Here is a 23,065-nt window from a genome sequence, read left to right on the forward strand (position 1 = left end):
CATTCTACATCATGTTGGCGCTATATCAAGAGGCAAGGGCCAATGATCCAAGATGTGGTGGTCTAAATACATGATTGACCCAACAGATAGGAATGCTGCTGGTACGTATAAAGCGCACGGAAGCCGACGAACTTCTCCTCGATTTCGCTCGTCGTAATCCTGCGAGTCCACGTTATGCCAGAATCTTTTTCTCTCAACTCACTAGGCAATACAGTGGGAGCAATCTATTTGGGTGTACTACTTGATGCTCTGCTGTTCGGTGTCACCAATGTGCAAGCATACATGTACTTCCACAGTTGTGAACGGGATCGCACAACGCTGAAGCTCCTGGTGAGTAGTATTTTAAGGTACAGAATCTTTCTTCATGCCTGCCTCCGATGGAACGAGCAGATTGTAATGCTGTGGATCTTGTCCGCGCTGCACACCGCATTCGGAGCATATTCACTTTGGTTTGACCTAATCACGCAATTCGGGAACTACTTCAACTTATTGCATCCCCTATGGTAACACTCTCTTGCGTGCCTTTGCTTCCAGTGACGTTGATCATACCACAGGGCGTTTTGGGTACGCAAGCATGGACTCTGAACGTCTGTCACTAACACGCTAATATCCTTTGCAGGCAACCATACCAGCCGCAGTACGTTAGATGTTCATCTACAGTTGGAACATGTGTATGAGGGTGCTTATCCAGCTCGCGAGTGATTTGCTGATCCGATAGTAAGCTAAAACTATGCTCGCATACTATCACCGCAACTGAACAATCATCAGCATATTCTGTATGCGGATGTGGATATGTGGGATAAGCTTACTATCTATCCGTTCGCCCACTGATCTCTTAAACATCGCCTGTATAGTCAGCGACCGCAATTGGTTTCTGGTCGCTCCCGTTGTCAGTATCAATTCTTCAGACTGCTATCTTGCCGCGAGTTGATTGTAGCATACTTCTGTCGCAGGCGGTGTTGTCGGTCGTGGCTTTCGGTGAGTGCTGAATTTCGCGTGAGAGAAACTGTACACCCATATTCTTTTAGGATTTGGAATAGGTAAGTGGGTTGTTCAAGCAGTAGTCAGCAACTGACGTTTAGTGTAGATGTCGTTGTTGTTGGGTGAGTACCAAGCGAAGCCGCGCGTTGTAGTTCAATCGTATTCACAGACATGTAGGGTGGACGAGAAGACGGTTACAAACCTTTGGGATCGGGAATCGACTGTGCGTAGAAAATATTACAGTCATACAGAGGCACGAGATCGTGACCCCTGCTCGTGTCATAGTGGATGTTCAATACGAGTCTCGCATCCGGAGCGGCAGCAGACGTGGTGCTGGCCGTATCACTTTGCGTTCTGCTGTATCGCAGAAAGATGGGCTTGCAAGCGTACGCCCCACCGTGCTATCCGTCTTCAACTAGAGCTCTTTATCTGTGATCCAGGTCCGACGGGATTGTTACGAGGTTGATCGTATACAGTATCAGCACTGGAGCATTAACCAGGTGTGTGATCCGTTGAAACGTCGTCATCTTTTTAACCTTTATATGTCTTCTCCATAGCATGTGCGCTGTGGCGGCTGCCATATGTGTTCGTTCTCATCATCTGGCATAAGTACCGCACGTTAACGTGATTGAACAGTATTCAGTGATAGAGGATACCTTCATCTTCATGACGTAAGTGAATTCGTGTTGTTCACGCCGCTCCCATAGATCACTCAAAGACCCGCAGCTTTTACATCATCTCGAGCAAGCGTGAGCCTTCGCATCATGGGTTAACGAGCATGACATCCAATTTTAAGTTCCTGCGCGATCGACACAGTGTTCTTCAACGCTTTGCTCGCGGGATTGAATGCGCGAAACACGCTCCGCGCGTCCTCGATCGAAGAAGCCTTCACGTTGCCCGCCTTGCCTATGCACGGACTGGACATACCCAAGGTGGAACAAGGCGGCGACGACGGCTTCAGAGCAGTTGACACGGGACGGGATGTGAGTCGTCATGTAGCTGATTGTTTTCTCTGGAGAGCCCGAGCCACTCATGACTTCCCCAGGCGCCGATCGTATTCGTGAGAGAAACGTACGACATGGAGAGCCAGAGTAGTACCGGGTTTGGGATCGGGACGGCCACGTGAATGTATAATATGTTTTGGTCATGAGAGACTAAAGGCACCATGGAACGCGTGTGATCATCTATGTTAGATACTGGGCAAGGATTTATGCCGTAGACGCTACGGAGAGCATACTTCGTCTCACGCGCTCGGAGCGCTTTGGCAGTTGACGTTCGAGGTGCTCCGTCAACTCACGCGAAATCGCCTAGGGAGCTGGAGTATCCAGTATTCGCGGTTTCGGACGCATCAGCCGAAAGATGCGTTATCAGAGAACCTGAAGGAAGGACCTTCATTACCCGTATACGATGTTTCAAGATCTTGAAGGCGCTATGCACGCCCCTCATCGGGACGTGACTTAGGACAGCTTGATTTCCAAAGGTCCATCATGTTGTGCATGGCCTAATAAAAGCCAGCGTCCGTAGCGCACCATGAGTTACGTTGGCGTTCATCAGCTTCCGTGTCTGACTCCGTATCCACGAGTCGTCGGCAAGCGGGTGCGGTACGCGTCCGTTCAGCGATACACGGTCCGCAGATGGCTAGAGTAGAGGTGCAGATCGCCCAGTAATGCTATGCGGTCTCATACATCCAAGCATCAGGGGGTCTGCAAGAGTTGAACGGCATCGCTGAGATGGTGCTGGCAATATTATTTCGCCACGTGGGCGTCGGTGGCCGTGTGGCCCTAATTTGGGGTGCATGCGAAACGTTGACCGTTGTTGTGATGGGAAGACCTCGAGACCGCTTCGTCGCTTCGTCGAGTCCCGCCGCCCCGTCCCCTTCGCCCCCGACGACGAGGGTCTACCTCTCTGCGTCCCCCACGCCCTCCTCGTCGCCGTCCCCGACGCACTCCACTTTTGCTATCTTTATCTGCATGACCGCCTTCCACTTCTGACCCGGTGAGCATGATCATGTCGCCCGTTGGCAACGCGCGCCCGGAGGACTCACACTGCCCGTCGTCTTCTTTCATACTGCAGTTCGCGCTTTTTTGGGAGACTCCTATCGTTCTCTATACGCACGACGCAGAAGAAAAAACCAGCAAACATATCATCAACCCGCACACTCATTCGATCACCACCGCTCCTTACGGACTCCGTAGACCCGCCCCCGAAGTCGTCAAGACATACCTCGTAATACCACCATCGCTCAAGAATCGCGATGCATCTTCAACGTCACCAACACCAGCACGTTCGCAGGCAAGTCATTTCGGACCCTCTCGCGATCCCCACGGGCGTCGAGGGGATCAGCACCGGCGCCGCGACCGTTGCGACGGCCGCCGCCACTGCGAGCAGTCTTGCGCTCAACACCGCCACCTCCGACGCCGCCAGCGTCAGCGTCCAGCTCGTTCCTGGTCAATCCGCGGTCACCATCACGACCCAGGATTCCTCCACCCCGACCTCCACCTCGGCCGCAGCGACCAGTACGACCGCCGCGGCCAAGTCCGCCGCGTCGCACTCCTCCATCTCCCTCGGCGCCGTGATCGGGGCGTGCGTCGCCTCCGTGCTCGGCCTCGGCCTCCTCATCGTCTTCGTCATCTGGTGCAACCGCCGCGACCGCGCGGCGAAGGCCGAACTCGCCTCGCGCCGCTCCAAGCTCAATGCGCAGGGCGAACACAGCCGACGCCAGTCGCGCAACCTGCCCGGCGGCACGTGGGGCAAGCTCGAGAGCCATCACGGCGGGAGCGACGATGCCAGCTCGCGCTACTCGGCGCAAGACACGACCGCTGGCACGGGCGGCGACGCGGAGAAGATGAGCATGAAGATGGACATGTTCAAGTCGGCGCCGAGCGTGCGCTCGGTCGAGAAGTCTGGAGAAGAGGAGGACAGCGGCGAGAGCGCGACGAGCAACTACTTCGACATCGACCCCTCGATGCTGTCCAAGTACCATCCCCGCCTCGCCGAGGAGATGTCGACGACGGCCAGCCAGCCGCACATGCACCAGGTCCCCACCGCGCGCCCGCTCGTCGGCCGGGTGGACACGTCCGCCGGCGCGGTCTCGTGGGACGGCGATACTGCCGCGGACTCGTTCGTATCCCTGAAGTCGATGCGCATGTCGGGCACGATGTCTCCGACGTTCGTCTCCGCCCGCTCCACACCCGCCGTCACGCCCGCCGCCATCAAGCACCGATGGGAGTCGGCCGAGGTCGTTACCCTCGACGAGGACGGCGTCCCGCTGGACTCCTCCTATGCCTCCACGCACAACACCGAGCCCGCGAGCGGGAACACCTCGCGTCGCGCGAGCGTCTCGAACCCGTTCTTCAGCGCGCAGGAGCGGATCAAGGCCCGCAACCCGTTCGACGACGTGCACGCGCAGCTGCCGCCGGTGCCCACCCGGCACATGGCGACGGACAGCAACTCGAGCGATGCGATGAAGTCGCTGCTCGCCGCGCTCGAGCTTCCCGGCGACGACAAGGCGAAGCTGGTCGAGAGCGAGGACGACCCGCACCGGGTGACGAGCATGCAGCCGAGCATCGTCAGCCACGCGTCCAGCATGGCGTACGCGGAGGAGGTCATTCCCGCGTTCCCGCTCCCGCCTCATGCACAGCGATAGGTCTTCGTCAACACTTCGTTGCCGTGATGGTTCGCTCGTCCCCCCTGCTGCCCCATCGACTTGACCGGAGCTATTCACGATGTCATGTGTTCGTTCGTCGCCGTTGCTTCCCCACAGCACTCTTGCACGTTGACCTACTTGATACGACTCGGCACGTTTAGCTGATGGGAATACCCGTCATCGCCGTCAAACCTGCTGTCTGTTGTCTACTATCCACCTGTTTAAACCCCTGCCATCTTCTTCACCCACTTTGCCCTTCTTGTCCATTTTTTTTTTGCGCGCGACGCGACGCGGCGATCCGGCATCGACTCCTCCCTTTCGCCCGTTCTTTCTCTTCCCAGTCCAGGTTCTTGTTCATGTTTTTTCCACGTCTTTTGATTTTCTTGCCGTCGGCGTCGACTCGCTCGATGTTTGGCGCGCATATATTGGCTCACCTGCGAGGATTGGTCGACAACCGTAGGCGCGGTCTTGGTTTGTTTAGGTGGCCATTCCGCAACCACCGCCCCCCTTTATTTCTTGTCGCTGTTGCATCGCACTGCGCGCTTGAGCATTGCGTGTAGATATCCAAAACCTGCTTTTAGTAATAATTTATTTGAACGGCCTGGGAATATCCATGGCGGAGGCATACTGAGGTCCAAGTCGCGTGTGTACGTACGGCTAGCGCTGGATATCTGGACTTGTCCCACGACTGAACGCTGCTAGCCCCTTTTCTAACTGTGGGAACTCATTTGTATTCCAACGAAGTGATGCGAGTCCGTAGAAAAACGTCATCGCTGCGGATCGGATTGAAACTCCTTCTTGACTCCTGCGCGTTTGCGCAACTCTTGGGGTATTTTTCAGTGGCCTGCCAGAGCTAAGGCCAGTGTGCTTCAAGCTCGCCCTTTCGCCGATTTCTGGATAAAAACGGGGTGTCGTCGTACGATTGATTGGATAATAACACCGTCTATCACAGGCCATACACCCGATATCGTTCGTCTCTGGCCGTGGGGTTTCCCACAGCTTGCGTACATTAGATCAATATTGCTCTGGGTTTTCCCGTATCCGGGTCGAAACCGCGTGAGCTTTGTAGCCCGTCATCGCGAACAGAAGAAGAGAAATGACGCGGCTCGTACCGGTGAGGGCCGCCATCGCATCCGTCTCGTAACTGACTCCCGGGGTTAGGCGCCATTCTCGTGAAGCCCCATAGAACGAAAGAGAAAACGCAGTGCAGCGGGACGCGCGTCTCGATGGGACGGACAGGCATGGGGCGCGAAACGTCCGGAGCAACTGGGGCGCCGTATGCGCCATACGGACACTGCCCGGTGTAAGAAGGTCCGCCATCGCATATTCGACGAGTCATGCAGACGAGGATGAAGTAGTCAGCAAGGATCGGATCTGCAGGACTGCGGTTTCGCGACTTTTTCACCGGTGAGCTCTTTGGTGGGGCACGTGTATCTCTCATCCTCCTCTCCATCTGTGTGCACTTCTTCCGCGATAAGCATACCGATAACCGTATATCCCACGAACCGTAGTTCACAACACGGAACGGGCTAGCGCGTCGGTGGCCAGAGGCCGGAGCGCAGAACCCGCCTTCACCGCCTCCGCGTTTTGTCTGCGCGCAGCACCTTTTGAACGGGGATGAGCAAGTGTTGTATATCGAGGTGACCGTGTGTCAATGGCAGCAACGCTAAACAGACAGTGGTATTCAGGTAACTGCCGTCGTCTGCACGGAATCTAGACTCAAGGGCGAAGTGATTCGACGGGATAAAACTCGAGCGACCACATTACGAGCCCTGAGGCCTGAGGCCTGAGGCGGTGACGCTGTGACATCGCCGGCGAGCTGGGTCGGACACACTTGCTCCTGTCGGATCTGCGTTGGAAGATGTTAGCTAGAAGGTTCCTTCCCAGACACCGCCTTGGTATCGGGTCCGTGCATATACAAGTACAGGGCGCCCCCGACGTCTTGATCGTCAGGGAGCGCCTGCGTCGTATCCATCCGGCTTCTCACGTTTCGCGCCAGGCCGACGCCGGCAACATAACACGGATTGCACGGAATCGCACTAGATTGAACACGGGTGGGAGGACAAGTCGGAACGCAATCTCATGGACGCCACTGACGGATCCCACCCGGATCCCGCACCCACCGCTTCTTCTCGTTCGTCACTCAACTCTGGCACACCACACTATGTCGTAACCCCCACCGACGAAACCCTCGGCACGCAACGCTTCCCTGTCGTAACACTCTCTGATCCACGCGTCAACGGCCCCGACCCTCAACCCCTATTCTATCCTTCTCCCAGTGATACCGTCTCGCTCGGAGCGCCCCTCTCTGACTTCGACGAGACGGAGTTCGGGCGTGACTACCCCAGCGGACAACGTCAAGACGGCTCAGCCGTCATACCACCACAGCAACCAAGCTTCGCAGACCCATACCTCTTCCCGCTACTGGCGCGGAACGAGCTGAAGCGCCTCACTTCACTATGGTACTACACCAATTCCATCCTCAACGATCACGATCTCCTAGAGCAACTGCAGGGCACCGTCGACGTCGTCCATGTGAGCACGCGTCTTCGCACCGTTATAGGACGTTCGCCCGGTCCTAATTTCGGACGTGGCAGGACATCATGCAGCAGGATTGCACTTTCCTCGGCTTGATGGACCACGACAGCTACACGCACATCGTCACCAACAATTGCCCGCTCTCCACCGTTCCCCGCCGGGAGGCCACGTGCGCGCACACCATCCTCCAGGACTCAGACACCGTCTTCTCCCTCCCGAACATGCTCGAAGACTGGCGCTTCGCCGCCTCGCCGTCCGTCCAGGCCGGCATGCGCTCCTACGTCGGCACCCAGCTCCTCTACCGTCTTCCGGGAACTGACGTCGAGGTTGCCTTCGGTTCGCTCTGCGTCTCCTCCAACTCGCCCAAACCGGCGCCGAGCGCGGTTCAGATCAACACCCTCAAGCGACTTGCGAAGACGATGGTGCACATGATCGTCGAGCGTGCCAACATCCGGCGGCGGAAAGTCCAAGAGGAGATGGTCGCCAAGCTCGCCGCAGTGCTCCAGGACGTCACGCCGGGTAATCTCATCGAGCGCCGGCTGAACGTCCTTCGCGAGTGTTACCCAAGCTGCCACGTATCGTATCAGATCCAGCAGGACGGCGTCGTCCGCCTCCGAGGCGGGCCTCGGGTCCCGTACGAGCAGGTGCGCGACTCCCTCTGGGAGGCGACGGACGCCATCCTCAAGGTAATCCTGGACAACCACACCCCAATACACCTCTCGCGCCCCACGAATCAGGCCGTGCGCGCCATCGTCGTTCGCGTGCCGTCGGCGGACGACGCGTACCTCGTGGTGGAGACGGACGACCTGAAGACCGTGTTCGACACCATCGACGTCTTGTTCGTCGTCCAGTGCGCCACGTCCATCTCTAACGTCGTCATGAGTGCGGACCTCAACGCGGCAGCCGCGTCCAAGGACTTGTTCCTCCGTGGAATGACCCACGATCTCCGGACGCCCATCCACGCGATCATCGCGTCCGCCGAATTGTTGAAGGAGGGGTCCTCGGACGTCGAATCAACGCCACGTACGCCAGGAAAGGAAACATCCCGACGCATGCTGGACGTCATCGAAGGCCAGGGCAACCACCTCCTTGCCATGGTCAACAGTCTGATCCGCCTCAATCACCTCGGGGTGGCCGACCAGTATGACCTCAGCACATCCTTGCAAAACCTCGCAGCAATCGAGCAAAGCGTCGTGGAAGGGATCACGAACTCTGCGGCGTACGCTGAGCGGAAGACCGAAGTCGCCGTCTTGGTCGATAACCAGCTGCCGGCGACGGCGGAGCTGCTCCTCACCAACGTAGCAACCCTCGGCATCGTGCTCAGTTCCCTCATGGGCCACGCACTATCGACGACGACCCGGGGCAGCATCTGCCTCCGCACGTCCCTCTCGCCAGACCGCGCCTTCCTCGACTACGAGGTCATAGATACCGGAGCGGGGATCGTACCCCAAGATTGGGGGCGCGTGTTCCCCCCTGCCGAGCCCGTAGCGGATCCCGACGACAGCGACCCCGCACATCTTCGTCTCAGCATAGCGACCGCATCCCGCATCGCAAACGCGCTGAGCGGGGCACTTTCGCTCGTGTCCTGCACCCCGGGTCGGGGCTCCCACTTCCGGTTGCGGCTCAACAAGCCCGTGATTGCTCCCGACAAGGACCCGGAGAGCGTCCGGCACCGATTGAAGAAATCGATTATGCCGCTCACGTATTACGTGCTCGACGGTGGCCCGCCGTCGGTGACGCACGTTGCCCAGCAGCTCGGAAGGCTCGGCTTCACCGAGACTTCAAAGGAAGGGGCGGCGATCGCCCTCGGCGATGCCAAGATGGCGCGTTTGGCACTTGAGCGACTGACGAACCCGTGGCAGACCGCGTTCCTCGTGTCTGGTGAGCCCACGAGCGAGGCGCGTCCAGCTAACGCCCCCGGCTGACCTTGATGCCTGGCGCGCAGACTCTATCGAAGAGGCTGGACATCACCGGCGCCCGTCTAATCCGCGGGTGCTCCGTAGCCCGTCGCCGGTCGTTCGCGCGCGTCTCTGGGCCGTCATCGACGCGGCCCTGCAGAACTACCACCGACGAGGACCGCTCTCCGCCGGCGCTTTCCAGGCATCGCGCAACTCGACCCCGTCCGCCGGCGACGCGCCCAGACGCGATCGGTCCTCGATTCGCCTGCTCATCGTCGACGACAACGAGATCAACGTCAGGATACTCGTCATGTACGCCAAGCGCCGGGGCTACGCGCACGCCACCGCACGCGACGGGCAGGAGGCCGTGGACCAATTTGCAGACGCGCTGGCGAGCAGGGCCCAACAGCCCGCGGGGACGTTCGACCTGGTGTTGATGGACCTGCAGATGCCGAAGATGGACGGCGAGGAAGCGACGCGTCGGATCCGGGTGCTGGAGCAAGACGCCGGCGTGTATCCTAGCCTCGTCTACATCGGTCAGTGTCGTCCCTGTCAGAAGTGCGTGCGCGCAGTTTGGCTAAAGGGGCGCGGTCGGGGGGGTACTAGTGTCCGGTCAAGGTTCGGATCGAGACATCTCGCGCGCCCTAGCGGCGGGAGCGGACGGCTACTACGTCAAACCGTGCAGTATGCGCTCTCTGGACGATTTGATCGCGCTCCGCTTCCGGGGCGGTTGAGCGCACAGGATGCTGCTGTCGATGCACTGGGTGTCTTGTTTCCTCTTATTTCATGATGTCACTGTCGCCATCATCCGACAGGCATCCGAACACACGAATCCGGACAAATTTATTTCTATTTCTCCGCCTTTCGTCCATGTTTGCCAGCCGGCGAGTCGGGCGACAGGGCGAGTTAAAATACGGCGAAGGGCAAGCTCATCGTCTATCTATACACCAACGTGCTTGGGCTGTCTCCGCGCGCATGTTCTTTTTTATGAACCGTATCCCGTTTTCCTGGGTTTTATCAGGTAGAATCTGATGTGCATCACATACATGTAGGATCACATACACCGGCCTTGTTGCATATACTGTGTCTGGTACCTCCTCCTGCTCAAGTCTATCACCGGCCTCGAACATGGCCTCCTGCATCACAGATCATGGCTCTTCACCGCTATGGATTAAGACAGGTTCTGTTGTATTTAGCCAGGTAGGTAGGTAGGTATATTTCCGGCGCGGTCCCAATAGCGGAACAACTGGTTGCCGCACCGCACGTCAATACGCACGGCTTGGCGCACACAGTGCATCCACGGCCCCCGTGAGCTGTTATACAGCCGACACGCCGCTTCAGCACTGGTGCAGGTAAACTAGGTACATGTACCAGGAAGGCGGGGGTTTTGGCGGAAGGCGGCAGCACAGCACAGGAGGATATTGGCGCGCCGTCGCTGCGGCTGCCAAAAACCGGGAAACGACGGGGAAACCCCGGAGAACCGGCGCGGGGACCCTGAGGACATGCACTCAAGTCCATCGGACGTCATCATACTGCGGAACGCACGTGAACCAGACCAGAGCGCACGCAGACGCAAGTTTGCTTTCTAGCAGCAGCATGATTTGCTTACATGCGCCTTGGTATCATTAGAGAGGTTTCTCAAATAGCGCGGTGGATTGGAACGGTTTCGTGCGCGCGGCTGGTCTGCAATCTATGATCACAATCGAGGACACACGGTAGGATGATGGGTTTCGTTTGCTCACCCCGGAGTGTTGGCGAAAGGCACAAGGAATGCCGAGCAGGGTGTGGGACACCTTCCCTGCGAGTACGCGAAATGAGATCCGCAAAGGTGCAAGGATACACCCTGGAGCACACGATACGAGGGGAGATAGGCAAAGGTGCAAAAATACCATCTCGGTTGGTGGACAGCTGCCAGTGTAGCGGGGGGAGGGCGGGGCCTTCTCGGGGCAGGCCAGTCAGAACGTTCGACAGTGCGAACGTGTCAGGGCATCACAAATACGAGAACGAGACCGACGTGTAGTCCTGCAGAACGACAGGCCTGCTCCTTGGTACTTAGTTATGGTCTGGTGGCGTGTGTGGCGCACTGGCGGAGGTTAGAGTGAGAATCGCCGTGAACCTGGATGTCGGCGAGCTGTGGTGAGATGGGTGCCATGCATCGTGCAGCATCACAAATGGGAGCAAGCAAAGTGCCAGCCTACATAAACAAGCGGACTTCCTGAGGTTGCCTTCCAATTGACTGCATGCTGCAGCTAGACCGCGATATGGAGGACGCATCTGCGTTGGAATCCATGCATGCATCCCCAGAGTCGTCCCAGCAACATGTTGGCGCATTGTCGAATGGCCTGCATGCTCATGCTCTAGGTCAACATGTGGACTATTGCGCCCTGGGATATTCACAAGACCCGAGTGATTTTGTGCGCATTTTCTTCCGGGATGATCGATGACGAGGGAAAGCTCAATGACGGGCGTTTCTCAGACCAGCTGTACAGCCCTGACCTCGACGCTGTCTCCACAATGTTCAGTACATGAGGTATTCGCTCCTAAGCTGTCCGTGCCCGACCTCATCCTCGTCTCCATTGATTGGCATTGGTTTTATGTTCATTGGTATGCCCTCGCCAACTCGACCAACGCATTTAATGGCCTGCTCCTTGGACCGGTGCACGGGCACATATGCGACAGCGCGGGTATTCCTACCGTAGCGGTCCCAGACACGGCCGAAATTCTGAACATCGTCCTTCGCGGAATATACAATCTGAGCTTCGCAAGCCCTCTACCATCGTTCGAGGCGGCATCGAGCGCTGCAGTGCCTCTCCTCAAGTACGGCTTCGATGTCCGGCGTATGTTCGCGCCTTCGACCACCCTCTTCGAGCTCTTTTCGACCCTATACGCGCCCTTCGTGCCGATGGACGTCTACTGCTTCGCGGCGCTGTACGATCTCGCCCCCATCGCATCTGTCGCGTCCGGACATCTCCTCTCCTTCTCTTTCTGTACGCTGGACGACGCCCTCGCGAAGAAGATTGGGCCTCGCTATCTCCGCCTCCTTCTCTGCCTCCACCTCGGACGGAGTGGCGCGCTGAAGCGTCTGCTCCTCCCGCAGCCGACGATGCATCCACCGAACACGGTATGCGGCATGGCCGAGCAACAGAACTTGTGTAGCGCGTGGGCGTTGGCAAGCGCCTACCTCTCCCGGGACCCGCGCCCGAGTGAGTTGGTTCAACGTCGGCAGATCCGCCATCCAAGGCCGCTATTGACATGATACTCCACGCGCAGATACTACTTCCCAGGATATGCGAAGCGTATTGTATCCCATATCCTGCAGTCTCGAGTGCGCGCAGTGCGGGCTGTCGTTCGTGGACCGGTCGTTGTCGTTAATCGCTGAATGGGCAGCAGTGAAGGTACGACCATGTTTGTGTACTGTTAACGACCTTTCACTCACCGTATGGCGGTACAGACGACCATAGTCACGGAATGACGTCGAGCCGGCGATTTACAACCCGACCTCGGTTCCAAATTCGCTACGAAACTACCCCCTGTTGTTACCCTAGCACCACCCACTACGGATGATCTTTCGCCTGTTCTTGATTCACGCGTTCCCCCTTCTCTTTGCGCTCTTGTGCCTACTTCGACAAGAACTCCGCATTCTATAATGGGCACGACTTGGCGGTGTCATGAGCTCGAAGTATGGATCCCCTGCTGTATATATTTACTCGTCATTTCAACCCTGTTCTTGTTCGTAATGCAATCATCGTCTCCTTCCGCCCCGGGTGCGCGCGATACTCACCTTCGTTCGAGCATACGTCCAGCGCAGCACGCGCTCTCTCGCAATACGGCTGCAACGTCGATTCCGCTATCAAGCCTGGCGCAGCGTACTCTTCGGTCTCTTCTTGACTGCCTTCCCAGGCGTTCCTCATTCGATACTTGAACGATACTCAGATCATAACTTAGTTAGCTACCAGTGCACACCAATCTGGTCATATCAGTATCACACTATGAACTATTGAGAGCTGTCTTGAAACCTGTGCTCCCAATTCCCTCTCGAACCCATAGCGGGGGCAATTCACAAAGCTGAGACGGGGTCAAAGGAGACACATTTTCAACACCATCCGGGCCATGCTTTCCCGAGCTGAACCACAACCCAAATATCCACCTCTGGGTTTGCCTCGTGTTTCAACTAGGGTTTCCAATCACCGTTGTGCCAGTCGGGCAGCGCGCCAGACTCCTGGATGGAAGTTGGATGCATGTGAGCTGTGCGGCAACTGTGCGGTAAGTATGTATCTCGTGAGTAGATCTGAGTGGTCGAGAGATAGAGCCCCGGCGGCATCGCAGTGGTGCCTCAACGCTTGAGCGATGAATATAGCCACGGAAAGCGTCGGATATGGGATTGTGCGCCCGTGGCCTATAGAGGCTTGCTGTTTCCGGCAAACGCAAGCCTCCCGCCCGCTCTCAGAGTCCTTCAAAGCGAGGTTTCGGGCTGCGATAAACAATCTGGGGAAATGGCAACGTTTGAGCACCTGCGGTCCGATGCCGATATCATGGCATGGCGCGCTAGAGAATACCAAGATCGTCCTTGGCGTCTTTGAAGCTGATATCGTCTCGCCGATATTGTCAGCATTGACAGGGCCACTCGCCCCGTCGATGTCCCAGCCCAGTGCCCACCGCCCAACATCTGGCCCTGCAGCACGCCGCAAGAAACGCGAAGAGGATCCCGCCGTGTTGCGCACACGTGAAATGGTAGCGGTGGTCGTGATGAGTGAGAATCGCCGTGAGCCCGGTCGTTGGCGACCATCAGGGGTGTGCTCGGGAGTTGAACATACCTAGCCTGCGGGCCTAGCATTGGCGAGGTGCAGCAAGGTGGAGTGCCAGTTTGTAGATAAGTAGTCGGAAGTCTCCCAAGCTGCAGCCAGCTGAAGTACCCTGAAAGCCAATGGCGAACACGTTCCGTGCATGTACACCGTCGACGTCTCGCACTGGCGCCGTAGAAGTCGGCTCACCGGCTGCGAGTCCTGTCCTGTGGACCATTGACGATATCTTCAACTTCGACACGATTTCAGACGACACCATTGCGCTCAGCGGCAGCGCGAACAAGCACGATCCGGCGGATACGAGGTGGCTGGTGAGTTTGTGGGTTTCTGACATATCTAATCTCGGTCTGACGCGGAACTTGCCGGCAGGCTCAAGCGCCAGTCACGGGGTCGCCTCGTACAGCCCCAGCGTCTACCGCCTTCACTTCAGTGTCCCCCATTTTCAGTCCTGGCTCTTCCGTCGCGCAGACGACTCCCGACCTCATCCTCGTTTCCGCGGATTGTGTACTCTTTTCTGCCCATCAGCATGTCCTCTCCAAATCTACCAATGGATTCAACGGATATCTTCCCTGCCTTCCCGGAGGGACGACGTACGACGATCCCGCCGAAATCCCTGCGGCATTGGTCCCAGAGACAGCCGAGATGTTGAACGTCGTCCTCCATGCCATCTATAACATGGCCTGGACGACTCCCATACCATTGTTTGCAGTCGCGTCCAGTGCGGTAACGTCGCTCGTCAAGTACGGTTTCGATGTCAAGACCGTCTTCGCGCCTTCCACCACTCTCTTCGGACTGTTCTCGAGATCGTACGCGGCATCCGCGCCTATGGACGTCTACTGCTTCGCAGCGTCGCACGACCTCGCTCTCCTCGCGGTCGTGGCGTCCAGAAACCTTCTCTCTTTCCCGCTCTGCGCGTTGGACGACGCGCTCGCAGAGAAGATGGGACCGCGCTACCTTCGCCGCCTGTTCTTTCTCCACCTCGGACGGACGGCCGCGCTGAAGCGATTACTGGTCCCGCAGCCCGCCCAGCACCCGCCGAATGCGGTGTGCGGCACGGCCGAACGGCAAGGACTCAACCGTGCGTGGGCGTTGGCGAGCGCCTACATCGCCTGGGATGCGCGTCCGAGTGAGTTAGGCGTCGCCAAACTCGGCCTGTTACGATCACTGACCTTGCACTCCACCTACAGACCTTACTTCTCAAGACATTCGAAACGTTATGAACCCGTTGATCAACGACCTCGTATGCACCCAGTGCAAGCTGTCGTTCTTGGAACGCTCGCTGGCTTTGATCGCTCAGTGGTCTGCAGTAAAGGTATGTCGTGGCCCGACATAATTCATTCGTGAATCATGGTCCTAAAGCTATGATGGACAGGCGACCATTCTAGCCGATTGATGTCGTAACGGCGACGTCGTCCCTACATTTGGGGCTGAAAAGATCCTCTTGTGCATAAACACATATTTCCGCGGGTTCTTGATCGCATTCGCGTATTCCCCGAGTTATACCCCAGTCGTGCGTCCGACCCCTCAGCATTGCGAAGGACGCCGACGACCTTGCGCTCTTCGTACCTCGAAGTATTCGTTCTGATGGCGAGCTGGGAATCATCGCGGTAACTGCGTGCCACATGTATGCTACTATCCATGCCTTAGTGTTTTATCATTATACTTGTCACCTTCAGCTCAACGCGATTCGTCGACGCCTCGTCAGACACGCGTTATTCTTTGTGCCCTTCGTAACCCACGCGCCATTCGAGTCCCGCTCCTCCTTCTTGGATGTGTGAATGGTGGGACGCCGCGCGTGCGGGAAGGATCGACACGCGCAGGTGAGGCAATATCTGCAGACTGCGCGGCGATCATGATCAGAAAACCCGGGTCGTGTAAGTTCTCTAATCTACGTGTACGGCCACCACTGAACGTTGACTCTTAGGCCTCAAGCTTCAGATCCTATCAGGAGCACGGGCACAATACCAGGCGACTAAGTATGTTGTTGCTGTCCAGGGTATCGGGGTTGGTTCATATCGAGCATTCGTTCACAGGGCCTAGGACACCTTGCGCGTCGTTACTTACTGCCGTGCGGCCACGCCGATGCGCTGTCATCCACAACATGGAAAGGACAACTCGCCGAGTCCCTCGGAGCTCACGAATACAGCTCTGGTGACAACCGGGCCAAGGCATAGCAGAAGCTTGGGGGCGTTGCCCAACACGTCCCCATACCTGAACTCGCATAGGTCTTAGGTTATACCGATCCCAACCACTCTCGCCAATGACGGCGTGCTTCCCATTCTGGCCCTCACGGACAAGTTGATTATCCCTGACGGTGAGCACACCCGGAGGCTCCGTCAGAACTTGGTGGTGATTCTGTCTTGCGTCCGCAGCGCCGCTGATTTAGCAAGCACCTCTCCAAGCTCGGCGGGCCAGGGCTTTCGAAGAAGCGGTTGAGTTCGTGGCAAATACCACGTTGCGAAATTTGACGGGGTCAACCAGGCGTACGGAAGGGTGGTATCTACATAGAAAAACCAAAATCACCGCCGTGCTTGTGCCTTCATGGTTCGGCCAAGGTCAAATCCCAGGTTGCAGTGATTAGTTGTGAGGTCACTGTAAGTTTACCTCGTCGTTCACCGACGACGTCGTGTACATCGTATACGTGTACGCAGTCGACTCATCAACTCGGGCAGTGTACTTACGCCACGAGTACGTACGTGGTCCACGAGTCAGTAGTGCAGCGTGTTTCGATTGTGACGAACACCCCTGGATGGCTTGCGGTCTCTGAGTTACGACGCGCGCTCGTGAGATAAGATCCAGGGTATAACCGTGACCGCAGCGCGGGTGACCACCGGTCCGCGTGTGTGGCTGCCTATATAGGGCGCTTACAGTCCGTTCCCTATAGCACCTACCATCATCACCGTCCCAACCTATAGAACGATGGCGACGACAGACGTCGAGTACTCGAGCGACTCGGAATGGCTCGATATCTCCTCGAACAACGAGACGGGCAGCGACCTCGAGACCGACCTCAGCGACCTCGATCCCGAGATGGAATCCGACCGCGATCGATATCTGAACACGAGCAGGCCGCTATCTAGGATGTCGTTGGCGTCGAGCAGTGTCGACAGCGAGCGGGTGGATCGATGGGAAGGGTTGGTCGACGACCGTCTGGAGATGAACGACGTCGCTACGGAGCGCAAGGCACCCTCGAACGAGCACCCAGTTCCCTGCGAACCCGCGGTGGACCAGCGCCAGTACGAGGACGTCGAGGACCAGAGGGTGAAGCAAGCGCTCGATCAGAGCATGATCAGCACTCTCAGTTCGCGGCCCCATTCACTCCATTCCTCCCTGAACGATTTGCGCTCTTCGCGTTCCTCCGCGCGCTCTAGTGACTTGCGATTGTCTTTCCCAGACCCACTGACATCGTCTCGAGGAAGCCATGCCTCATTCGGATCGTTTCACGACGTCGCGATGCCGACCATGAGCCAGGACGATACCGACTCGCCCGGCTTGTCCACGTTCGACGACGAAGATGATCTGACGCTCAATACCATCGAATTCACCAGCGATGCTTTCTCCTCGGACAAGGAGCAGGCTAACACGCTCACGATTCTGCCCTCCCCCAAGTCCAGTGACATTGCTACGCGACCTTTGCCGGTCGATTCCACATACCCTGTCACATCTCGCAAGCATGTAGCATTCGCGTTCTGCAAGCTTGCCCTGAGCGACAGGCGAAACGTAGTCACGATGTAGGCATCATTCTCCTTCACGTGTCCGGGGCGCATTGACCACTGCTGAACGCGTAGCTTGACCATCCTCTCCGTGGTTCTGGGGTACATCGTGAACGGGACCATGAACCTCCAACCGTCGCCGACGCCTACTATGACGAACCAATCCTCATCGACCGTGTCCGCGGCGCCTGCCTCTCGCCCCGAACTCAACGTTTCCGCGTCCACGCCGAGCGCTAACGCCGCGGGCCTTATCCCTTCCTCACTGAAGGAGTTCGCCCTGGCTGTGTTCAACCCACAACCGTCACATATCATCACATCTGCCGCCGTGCCGGCCGGATCAAGCTCAGGGTGTACAGACGCGGTTTCAGTCCGACCCTTTAGCTCGATCTCCGTTGTACCCCAGACATCATCTTCGCTAGCTGTAGTGAAACCATCCTCCGGCGAGCTGTCCGTGGTTTCGGAGGCATCGACGTCTCTCTCCGTGATCGGCAAGCCGTCGAGTGACCTAACGGTCATCCCTACGAGGTCGAGCTCGCTCTCCCTCCCTTACGCCATGCACACGTCCGTCCTCGAGGAAGAGGGACCCAGACAACGTGGTTTCGGCTCTGATCACCTTCCTCGAGCGCAGAAGAACGCCAAGCGGCTCGTCAACGGCTTCAAGGCGCGGTTTTGGGACCAAGACACCGTGCAGGGCGCCGTGATCGAAGCCGTGGGCGCGAACATGGAAGAGCTGTTCCAAGCGCTCGAAGAGCTCGCGAACGCCATCCGCCGACAGGCCCGGTACATCACCCAGGAGTTTGCGGAGCTGCGCGAGCTCTCCGTCGTCGAGGCCGCGGTCCGCGTCGGGAAGGCCGGCCGCAAGTTCGTGAATGCGGCGTGGGAGGACTCGAAGCGGGAGGTAGAAAACATCAGGGAGGCCACGCGGCACGCGAAGGAGGTGGGGATGGAGATGAAGGAGGACTTCAAGCAGGTCCTTCGGATGCGGCACCAGCGCGCCCGCGACAATGCGAAGAAGATCGTGGGGACGATGAAGAGCAGGGCGCGACGAGGCGTTGGCAATCTGCGGAACCGAGCTCGCGCTCAGGCTCGCCGCACCCGTCTATCGGAAAGGAAGGTCCTAGCGTGGGCCTGAGGCCGTCCTACCCGGAGCTCACACGTCCCATACGAGGGAGAATCGTATCTTTCTTATTCTTCGTCGTTGCAGTAGTCGATGCACAGTTTCTTTGGGATTCCATGTAACACCATAAGCGCAATGTTTATTATGTACTACAATGCAATGAAATGTATGATACTATGCAAGTTTGGACCACGGCTGCCGCAGGACGCCCAGATGAGTGAAGAACAGTGTGGAGCGCAAACAAGGGCCCCGTCGTCCTCGTTTGGTGGATTGTGCGCTATGAAGGCGCGCGAGAGGCCCTGACGAATTCGGTGAAGTATTTTCGGAAAGATTTCTGGTCTTGATCTCGCAGTTTTGTCGCGAACTCTAGGGCGGTCGGCTGCGGCCAGTTCTGCGCGGGGAGGAAAACGTTGACAAAATAGTCGAAGGCCTCCTGGCCACGCGTCTTCATGACTGTTTGTAGGAAGTTCGAAATCTCTCCCAAGACCTGCAACTTCTGAGGAACGACACCTGGTACGAATGGGGAATCAAAACTCACGACGACGACTTGGCCATCCTTGACGTTCAGTTGTGGTTGCGACAAGATGGAGAAGGCAACTGGGACGAGCTGCTCGTAGATGAACCTCTCGAAACCCGGAAGCGCTTGTCCAGCGTCCTGGGCGGATCCGTTCGCGACGGCGTCTGTCCGTTGCCCCCATGTGGCTACGCAGCGAGAGAAGAAAGTGAAGACGGCTTTCTGGCTGCTGGTGTCTGACAGATCCGTCGCTAGTTGTTCCATGCTCGTCAAGAGAGGCTCCAACTGCGAGTTGTTGCCTGAGAGCGAGAATCGGTGAGCCATGTGTAGGAGAACGCCAGGCAGGACTCACGTTGGGAAATAAATATGCCATGAAGCTTCGCAGCCATGATGTTGTTGAGCAGGGCTAGATAAGCCCTCTTAGTGTCGGTGTGCGTCAGCTGATCGTCGGTGCCGGTTACGGGTTGCGACAGAAGCTCCCCAATGTGGGCACTCAACGGGCCGATGAGCTGGTCTAAGACGTCAAACATATCTCGCTGTTTGCGTCGGTTTAGAAACGTATCCGACCAAGGACGATCAATGCGCCGGTAAACTTACCTGAAGCTTGTGAAGAGTAAGGCCAATGAAGTTCATGAAGTCGACGAGCTCCGAAGGTTCGAAATGCGAGAGAAGATTGGCCATGAGAGGCGGTATAAGGTCTGTAATGTTTGGCCCAGTGGTGCCCAAAATTCGTGCGAAGGCGAACCTAGCCTACGATCCTGTAAGTTCACTGATACCCTGATAAAGGTCGTAGAGAAAGAATAACATACAGCATCCCGTATGCCTTTGTACCCTTTCAAAGTTTCTAACGAGACAAGGATAGCCTGAGCCATATCCCGGAAGACATTGATGGGCGGCATAATGTACTCCGGCGGAATAGGTGGTGATGGATAATCAGGGAAGCCCTTGGCGACGTTGCCCAGCGCCATGTCAATGTGATGAACCTTGAGTATTGCCATCACGTCCTTCTGCGCGCTCCCGGCCACCTGTAGACTCCTTCCTAGCTCATCCAGCCACGGTTGCACTATCGACAACAAACTTGCAGCCTGTTGCGCCGGATTTTTGTAGAGAAGAGAGATGAATACACCGACAGTCTCGAAGAGGTAGAGTTGGGAGTCGAAAATGCCCGGATTGCGTATGGCTTCTTCCAGCAGGTCTTGCTCCGCGGGATCATCCAGTTCGGGCAAGTCGACTTTCGGTTCTAGTAAGTCGCGGACACCCTCAAGCAGCTCCAAGGCGAGATCAACTGAGACCTCGTTTCTGCTCTCCCGGATGAAGCGGTGAAAGAGGTAGTAGACGCGGGATCGGATAGAAGTGTCGGGGTTATGAAGGCCTCTGGATAGGGCGAAGGTTAGACGTTACTGCGATTCGCACAGGTGGCATTTACCTTTGGTCGACCATGGCCTGTAACGTTGGCATGATGCATTCTTTTCGGACCTTGAAAAAGTCGCCATATCGCGCGACTGTCTCAAAGAATTGCATGACGACCGTCGTGTGAGGGTAAGACGATATGCCCGAGTTGACCATGGCCATGAGCATTTCGCCGTGAGACGTCAAAGGATAGGTAGAATAGTCGGCTACCTTTCGCTGATCCTTGGGAACGGCAGGAGCCTGACAAAACGCTGATCTACCCTTTCCGCCGGCTAGACGATACCCATGAGGATTGGCTCTGCTTCGCGGATAGGCAAAGAAGTAACGAACTTTTGTTAATCTCCCCAAAGATGAAGACTAGATATATAGCTAGCTCCGCATCATTCCACTTGACGTGTGTACCGCTCTGATAGGCAGACAGTGTAGAAATGGCGAGGTTACGAACGGCAGCTGTCACAAGGTCTTGGTCGATGATCAGAATAGCGTCCATGAACGTTCGAAGGTCCTACGAAGGCCATCAACTCCAGAATTCAGCAGAGTCTAATCAATGTACCTTTCTGAGCCCTTCGAACGCCGATCTATCGTCCTCGTCCATATCCTCTGGGTTGTCTGTCTCCTCCCATTTCAATTTCTCAAGGATCACCGAGAGAAGAGACGAGAGGAAGGAACGTCTGGCATCGTCCAGCGGATCTGTGGATACCTTGCGACTGCGCTTGTACTAGCACATGGTTAGCGATTTTCGTTAGGGAGACCAAGGGAGAAAGTAACGTACGCTTCCGAGAACAATCTGGAGGAACGGGAAGATGGTCGAGGAGGTGTCGTCGTACTCGTCCGCCATGAACCGAAGAGTCACGGGCAATATGTAGTTCGACAATCGAGTCGCTTCAGCCTTGACCGATTCGTCCTCGCAGTCCTGTGGCTAATCGTCAGCGAGTCATCTTGTGTGCCAAAACCTCACACACATCGACGAGTTTCATCAATTCCAGTCCCAAACCGTTCAGTAGCCGACCCAACGCCTCGCGATATGATTCCTCTCCCTCATCTTCGCTACCAGACGCCTTTCTGCTTGCTTGTTCTGCGCGCGTTTTGCCTTCGAGGGCGTCGACGACTTCTCCGAGGGACAGAACTTTGATCAACTGCAGCTTGTCTCCGGGTTCCTTAAGTCCTTTTGTGACTATACGTAATAGAGCGGCGGAAGTTGCCAGGCGGATTGTAAGCTCCGGGTCTGATAGGAGCGAGAATAACAAAGGGATCGTGGAAGGCGTAACGGTGAGGTTGATGTCGATCCATCCTGGTTTAGCGAGAAGTTATCCATATGCTCCTGGAATAGGCCAACTTCCGCTCACCAACGTAGGATGTATACGTCCTGATTCCCAAGTCCACAGCTTCGATCGCACGAGCCAAGTCCGGGTTACCAGCACCTACGTCGTCCGCTCCTCTCAACTTCACCATTCTATCCGCGTTCTCCGCCACGATCGCGAGCACCGCATCGTTGATCTTCCCCGCGTCCCGTTCTCGGACCAGGTCCCGGATGCGCACGTCGCGTTTGTGCCTGACGTCCGACCACGCGCGGGCGGCTTTCACGATCTGGTCGAAGACTTCGCCAGAGATCTCGAGCACGATGTGGAAGAAGAGGATGGAAACGTGGTGGTTGAGGGTGGCTTGCGAGGACGACTCGGAAGGGCGGATAAGCGCGAAGAGATCGTCAAAGAAGTTCGGCCATTGCTCGACGTAGGTACACAAAAAGAGGAGGGTCAACGTGTGGGAGAACTTGTTTCGTAAAACTTCCGAACATGGATTAAGCAACGACCCGAAGAAATTTGAGATCACTCACATGGTGCTTCCGCCTCTGCGCGACCATACGCGAATTCCGACTGAACGTACCCAAGGAACGCTTGTCGAAGGGTCTGGAAGGATTCGGCGTCCAAGGGTTCAAATCTACTAGACTATCAGGAGAAGCTCACCCTTTATGTATGTCCGACGAGCTCACCGGTTATCGAGGAAATCATCTAGCACTCTCAACGCGAAGAACCGGACTTCCGTAGGATATTTTCGCGTGCCCTCCGGGGTGGCGTCCACGTACAAAGCTAAAGCCAGTCTCCAGGTGCTGCTGGAGTTTTGTTGGATGGAGGACAGATAGCCCAAGGCCTCTTGATGCAACGATCCTGCCCTCGGATCAGATGCAATGAGAATTGCTTGCACGACCTGGTTGAGCTCTTCCTCCATGACGTCGGACGTTAGTGACCTGCTGCACGGTGTTCTTCAAGGTCCCTTCCTATTAGACGCTCGGTGGTACGAGAGCGAGAGGTTATAAGGCAGAAATATGTTTCCGTGGCTGGTAGCGAGTGAACACGAGCAACATGACTCCGGCGGCAAATAGTGTTATCGACGCGGTCAGATGAGAACTTGCCGGGGAAAGATTAGATCATAGACACGTCACGCGATT

The 23,065-nt window shown here is 56.7% G+C and overlaps 6 protein-coding genes across 6 annotated transcripts; 5 read left to right on the forward strand and 1 right to left on the reverse strand.

The window, feature by feature from the left end:
* Positions 1–174: 174 nt before the first annotated feature.
* On the forward strand, positions 175–507 carry PUNSTDRAFT_75717 (uncharacterized protein; the record flags this gene model as incomplete). Its single annotated transcript, XM_007387694.1, has 2 exons — positions 175–330; positions 391–507. 2 exons carry the CDS (start codon positions 175–177, stop codon positions 505–507), a joined length of 273 nt encoding a protein of 90 aa, XP_007387756.1.
* Positions 508–3,182: 2,675 nt separating this feature from the next.
* On the forward strand, positions 3,183–4,940 carry PUNSTDRAFT_55199 (uncharacterized protein). Its single transcript, XM_007387695.1, has one exon. The coding sequence runs from the start codon at positions 3,236–3,238 to the stop codon at positions 4,625–4,627; it is 1,392 nt and encodes a 463-aa protein (XP_007387757.1). The 5' UTR covers positions 3,183–3,235; the 3' UTR covers positions 4,628–4,940.
* A 1,343-nt stretch (positions 4,941–6,283) lies between these two features.
* Positions 6,284–12,535, forward strand: PUNSTDRAFT_146164 (uncharacterized protein; the record flags this gene model as incomplete). The annotated part of the gene is made up of 6 exons (XM_007387696.1): positions 6,284–7,162; positions 7,225–9,046; positions 9,111–9,599; positions 11,586–12,266; positions 12,334–12,458; positions 12,515–12,535. The coding sequence occupies exons 1-6, from the start codon at positions 6,710–6,712 to the stop codon at positions 12,533–12,535; spliced, it is 3,591 nt and encodes a 1,196-aa protein (XP_007387758.1). The 5' UTR covers positions 6,284–6,709.
* A 1,810-nt stretch (positions 12,536–14,345) lies between these two features.
* On the forward strand, positions 14,346–15,537 carry PUNSTDRAFT_122576 (uncharacterized protein). Its single transcript, XM_007387697.1, has 3 exons — positions 14,346–14,991; positions 15,053–15,177; positions 15,238–15,537. Exons 1-3 carry the CDS (start codon positions 14,508–14,510, stop codon positions 15,256–15,258), a joined length of 630 nt encoding a protein of 209 aa, XP_007387759.1. The 5' UTR covers positions 14,346–14,507; the 3' UTR covers positions 15,259–15,537.
* A 1,247-nt stretch (positions 15,538–16,784) lies between these two features.
* PUNSTDRAFT_138036 (uncharacterized protein) lies at positions 16,785–18,710 on the forward strand (the record flags this gene model as incomplete). The annotated part of the gene is made up of 2 exons (XM_007387698.1): positions 16,785–17,596; positions 17,654–18,710. The coding sequence occupies 2 exons, from the start codon at positions 16,785–16,787 to the stop codon at positions 18,708–18,710; spliced, it is 1,869 nt and encodes a 622-aa protein (XP_007387760.1).
* Positions 18,711–18,972: 262 nt separating this feature from the next.
* On the reverse strand, positions 18,973–22,845 carry PUNSTDRAFT_116154 (ARM repeat-containing protein; the record flags this gene model as incomplete). The annotated part of the gene is made up of 13 exons (XM_007387699.1): positions 18,973–19,182; positions 19,234–19,508; positions 19,562–19,745; positions 19,807–19,959; positions 20,019–20,583; positions 20,636–20,891; positions 20,950–21,124; positions 21,173–21,337; positions 21,392–21,532; positions 21,582–21,910; positions 21,966–22,403; positions 22,454–22,557; positions 22,610–22,845. The coding sequence occupies 13 exons, from the start codon at positions 22,843–22,845 to the stop codon at positions 18,973–18,975; spliced, it is 3,231 nt and encodes a 1,076-aa protein (XP_007387761.1).
* Between the last annotated feature and the right edge of the window lie 220 nt (positions 22,846–23,065).

The sequence above is a fragment of the Punctularia strigosozonata genome, assembly GCF_000264995.1.
Source record: "Punctularia strigosozonata HHB-11173 SS5 unplaced genomic scaffold PUNSTscaffold_15, whole genome shotgun sequence".
Taxonomy (NCBI): Eukaryota; Fungi; Basidiomycota; class Agaricomycetes; order Corticiales; family Punctulariaceae; genus Punctularia; species Punctularia strigosozonata.

Bases quoted from the DNA above. Each gene is read 5' to 3' on its own strand.
- PUNSTDRAFT_55199 (XM_007387695.1), top strand. From the start codon at position 3,236: ATGCATCTTCAACGTCACCAACACCAGCACGTTCGCAGGCAAGTCATT.
- PUNSTDRAFT_122576 (XM_007387697.1), top strand. From the start codon at position 14,508: ATGTTGAACGTCGTCCTCCATGCCATCTATAACATGGCCTGGACGACT. The intron at 14,992-15,052 runs GTGAGTTAGGCG...CTCCACCTACAG, and splicing joins CGCCTGGGATGCGCGTCCGA to ACCTTACTTCTCAAGACATT. The intron at 15,178-15,237 runs GTATGTCGTGGC...TATGATGGACAG, and splicing joins CTCAGTGGTCTGCAGTAAAG to GCGACCATTCTAGCCGATTG.